This window comes from Rhincodon typus, unplaced genomic scaffold (assembly GCF_021869965.1).
Source record: "Rhincodon typus isolate 14 unplaced genomic scaffold, sRhiTyp1.1 hic_rhity00015316, whole genome shotgun sequence".
NCBI lineage: Eukaryota > Metazoa > Chordata > Chondrichthyes > Orectolobiformes > Rhincodontidae > Rhincodon > Rhincodon typus.
In genome coordinates this window covers 1-5,136 of record NW_025980954.1, presented here as the reverse complement: position 1 = coordinate 5,136, position 5,136 = coordinate 1, and the positions used below count along the sequence as shown (strand labels likewise).

General features: G+C 45.5%; 1 protein-coding gene across 1 annotated transcript; it reads left to right on the top strand.

Annotated features, from left to right (window-relative positions):
* Nucleotides 1-3,670: 3,670 nt before the first annotated feature.
* Nucleotides 3,671-5,006, top strand: LOC125482697 (nitric oxide synthase, endothelial-like). The gene is made up of 4 exons (XM_048594824.1): nucleotides 3,671-3,681; nucleotides 3,848-4,088; nucleotides 4,244-4,454; nucleotides 4,763-5,006. Exons 1-4 carry the CDS (start codon nucleotides 3,671-3,673, stop codon nucleotides 4,852-4,854), a joined length of 555 nt encoding a protein of 184 aa, XP_048450781.1. The 3' UTR covers nucleotides 4,855-5,006.
* Nucleotides 5,007-5,136: the final 130 nt, after the last annotated feature.

Here is a 5,136-nt window from a genome sequence, read left to right as displayed (position 1 = left end):
GGGTCTACTACATTGGTCCTTCCTCCTTCAAGCTGTACATGCCTTCTCAGGAAGGTCAGGACATCTACTGCCGGGACGTGGGGTTTGTACATATGAATTCTGACAACCCAGCTCCTCTGTTCAGGGAGAATGAACAATGGTGGCTCAGACAGGACAAAGAGGGGACATTCACCTCCTTTTTCCTCAAATGCCTTCAGGAGATGTTCACATTACTTCACGCTCCTGAAGGTCACATCAAAGGGAAATCCTGCAGACAGAATATTTCTACAGCTTGGAACCTGTAGCAATCCAGGAGGACTCTCCTCACAAAGGTGGTCTGGTCAAGCCACAATCCTTCATTCCACCTTCTTGACAGTCACCCTGACTGTACTGGGGACGCCCTGGCCTAGGGTATGGGCACTAACAAAGGTCATAGCTCTGGTTGGCTGGTCACTGAATTGGTATTGGGACAAAGCCAATGTGAAGATCCTCCAATTGCAGCTCAGCTCAACTGACTATCCTCCAAATTCTGCTCACAATCTCAATCTAGCAATGATCTCAAGATCTTGTGGTGATGAGCACTCTCAGCTCTGACTCATCCTTGGAGAACCAGTTTCTGGATCATGATATCTGCCCTTCACTCCTCAGAACCCACAACAATCTAGGAGAACTTTTAGGTTGGAAGCTAAAAGGCAGGACGAGCAGAGTAGTAATCTCAGGATTACTACCGGTTCCACGGGCTAGTGAGGCTAGGAACAGAGAGTGAGTGCAGCTGAACATGTGGCTACAGAGCTGGTGTAGGAGGGAGGGCTTCAGATATATGGATCATTGGGATACCTTCTGGGGAAGGTGGGGCCTGTACAAGCAGGATGGGTTGCACCTGAACTGGAGGGGCACCAATATCCTGGGCGGGAGGTTTGCTTGAACTTTTCGGGAGGGTTTAAACTAGTTTGGCAGGGGGATGGGAATCGGAGCTACGGATCAGAAGATGGAGTAGCTGGTGTACAGGCAGATACAGCATGCGGAGAGTCTGTGAGGAAGGATAGACAGTTGATAGGGAAAAATTGCAGTCAGTGCAATGGGTTGAAGTGTGTCCATTTTAACGCAAGAAGTGTCAGGAATAAGGGCGACCAACTTAGAGCATGGATCAGTACTTGGAGCTACAATGTTGTAGCCATTGGATAACAGTGGCAGGAATGGTTGTTGGATGTTCCGGGGTTTAGATGTTTCAAAAGAAATAGGAAGGGAGGTAAGAGGTGGGGGAGTGGCATTGCTAATCAAGGATGGTTTCACAGCTGCAGAAAGGGAGGTTGTGGAGGAGGGTTTGTCTACTGAGCCAGTATGGGTGGAAGTCAGAAACCAGAAAGGAGCAGGCACTTTATTGGGAGTTTTCTATTGGGAGCTCAGTGACCAGTGATGTTCCGCAGGGATCTATTCTGGCACTTCTGTTCTTTGTGATCTTTATAAATGACTTGGATGAGGAAGTGGAAGGGTGAGTTAGTAAGTTTGCCAATGACACGAAAGTTGGTGGAGTTGTGGATAGTGTGGAGGGCTGTCATAGGTTGCAACGGGACAGTGACAGGATGCAAAGCTGGGCAAAGAAGTGGCAGATGGAATTCAACCCAGAAAGTTGTGAAGTGATTCATTTTGGAAGGTCGAATTTGAATGCAGAATACAGGGTTAATGGCAGGATTCTTGGCAGTGTGGAAGAACAGAAGGATCTTGGGGTCCATGTCCCCCATAGATCTCTCAAAGTTGCTACCCAAGATGATAGGGTTGTTAAGAAGGCTAATGGTGTGTTGGCTTTTATTGGCAGGGGAATTGAACTTAAGAGCCACGAAGTTATGCTGCAGCTCTATAAAGCCCTGGTTAGACCACACTTGGAATATTGTGTTCAGTTCTGGTCACCTCATTATAGGAAGGATGTGGAAGCTTTAGACAGGTTGCAGAGGAGATTCACCAGGATGCTGCCCGGACTGGAGGGCAGGTCTTATGAGGAAAGGTTGAGGGAGCTAGGGCCTTTCTCTTTGGAGCGAAGAAGGATGAGATTGATAGAAGTGTAAAAGATGATGAGAAGCATAGATAGAGTGGATAGCCAGAGACTTTTTCCCAGAGTGGAAATGACTATTATGAGGGGGCATAATTTTAAGGTGATTGGAGGAAGTTATAGGAGAGATGTCAGAGGTAGGTTCTTTACACAGAGAGTGGTGGGTGCGTGGAATGCGCTGCCGACAGTGGTAGTGGAGGCAGGTACATTAGGGACATTTAAGCGACTCTTGGATGATAGTATAATATAGGGTATGCAGGGTAGTTTGATCTTAGAGTAGGACAATAGGTTGGCACAACATCGTGGGCCAAAGGGCCTGTACTGTGCTGAAGTGTCCTATGCAACTCTCCTGACAGAGGGTCTGGTCGACCAGCAATCCTTCCTCACAGTCACCCTGACTGTATTGCAGACCCCCTGGCCTGGGGTATGGGCACGACCACGGTTGGTCACTGAATTGGTGTTACTCGAAAGCTCACTCTTTCAAAATCCTTTGTGCTGGTAACTTTTATCCAAAAGTGAGCTCGTTTTTCGGAAACTTCTCTGGCACTCAGCCAATGAATTGACCAAACCTGATCACCATGTTCGATTCCAGCTAATGGAGTTTACTGGCAAACAACTCCCAACCATTTAAACAGTCACATACCATATTCGATATAAAGTAATAGTGGTGCCAGTATGTCCAGCAGACCAGAATGACTCTTCCATTATTTGGTCAACACAGGAAACTGCAGATAACACCTTTTTAGGACAGGCAGTATGTCCCAACTGCAGTTTTAACCTAGGTTAGCATTTAAACTAGTTTGACCAAAATTCCCAGCACGCTCAATTGGAGCTCAGGCCTGTGGCCATTTCTCCAATTGGTTACCTGACCACAGTGGATAGGTGGCTGATGAAGTTCAATGCAGTGAAGTGTAAGGTGATAGAAACATTCTTTGGTATAAAGAATTCTTTTCATAAACATGCATTCATTCTTTTTATAAACATACTTTGGTATAAAGAATGTTGGGAGACAGTACAAATTAAAGAGTACTATTTTACAGTGTTTACAGGAGCAGACAAACTTGGATTATTATGTAAATAACTCACTAAATGTGACCGGAAAGCTTGAAAGAGCTGTTAATAAAGCATTCTAGGCATTTTTAACAGAAACATAAAGTGCAAGAGCAGTGGGGATATGCCAAACTTATATGGGAAACCAGATCATCCTCAGCGGAAGTATTATGTACAGTTGTGGGCATAACATTACAGGAAGGATGTGAATGCATTGGAGAGACTGCAGAAGAGATTGAAGAGAATGGTTCCAGGAATGAAATACTTCAGTTCTGAGGAAGGATTGGAACAGCTGAGAATGTTTTTCTTGGAGAGGAGAAATTTGAGATGGTACCTCATCAGAGTTTTCAAACTCATGCGTAGGCTGGAGTAAAAATGGGGAGAAACTGTTCCTACTTATAAACAACTTGAACCACAGGGCACAGATATAAACTGTTTCATGAAAGAAGCAAATGCAAGGATGATGAAGCTTTTTCAAACAGTGAGTACTTAGGGTCTGGAATACAGTGCGTGGGACTGTGGTGGAGCCAGGATCAACTGAGGCATCCAAGGTGGTGTTGAATGGTATTTTAAATAGAAACAACGTATACGAATATGGGGAAAATGTAAGCGGTTGGCACAATGTTACAAAAGTTCAGACAGCCGGTGCAGACAATATGCGCTGGATGGCCTCTTGCAATAGAATAATTCTGTGATTCTGTCAAATATTGTTTCTCTGCTTCAGTGAAGCACTTGGGACTGACCCATTTTGTAACTGTTGCTACATAAAAGCAATTTGTTGTTGTTGGTGGTCTGTTCACATCATACAGTGCTGTACACTAAAGAGCTCTGTTTGTATGCAGGAGTCCAGCGTAAATGGGTGTCAGACACACGTCTCCCAAACTGCACAGTAGCCCAGGCACTCACATACTTCCTGGACATCACTAGCCCAGCCAGTCCTGAATTGTTACAGTCCCTTGCAGAACTCGCAACAGATCCTAAAGAGAAGGAACAGCTCGAAGAATTGGGCCAGGTAAAAAGGAACAGGAGTGAATGAGGAGTCCCTCCCAGTCTAGAGGGAGTGAGTAAGGTGTAGGGGTCACTCCCAGTTTGGACAGATTGCATTGATTAATTACTTTTATGGTAGATTCCTTCTTGTTATTCCTCTTTAATCTACTTCTCTTTCAGGGGACACACAAATATGAAGAGTGGAAATGGGAGAATGTTCCAACGATCGCTGATGTCCTTGATGAGTTCCACTCTGTCCAAGCTCCTGCATCTCTGCTCTTAACCCAGCTCCCATTGCTGCAACCTCGGTATTACTCCATCAGCTCATCACCAGATACCCATCCATCCCAAATCCATCTCACTGTCGCTGTTGTCAAGTATCGCACTAGAAGTACGGAATTTTCATGAACTTAACCAATGGGGATGGGGCAGGGGACTCACAGACACTGACCCTCCCTGTGGCAGTGGACTTACAGACACTGACCCTCCCTGGGGGACACTTCCCACAGATACTGATTATCTCTGGGTTATAGGTCATGCAGACAATGACTTTTCCCATGGTACAGTCATGCAGACATTGACTCTCCCTGGGGTGCAGGTCGTGCAGGCACTGACTCAGGCCAGGGTACAGTCCCACAGACACTGATGCAGGCTTACAGCTTCCCATGTGTTTATTATACTTTGCTGGAACCTTTTCAGATGACCAGGGTCCAGTGCGACATGGAGTGTGCTCCTCATGGTTGAATCGCATCGAAATTGGTGACAATGTTCTCTGTTTCATCAGAAGGTAGGAGTTTGAACAAAATAAAATATTTTGCAGTGAATTGTCCTTTTCTCAGTCTGAACACTGAAACCTGGAACAGTCAGGCTCGTAGGCGATCCTGTGATATTATTTGAGGAGGGAATATGCTAACAAGCAGCACCCAGTGCACTGTCTAATTTATAGTGTATAGTGTATGGGGTAGGGGCAGCAGCTGTAACTGTCCTCTCAATCTTTACAGTGGAAGCTGAGTAATTCTGTCACATACCTTGAAATAAACAATGACTGTTGCAGAGATAGTAGGAACTGCAGA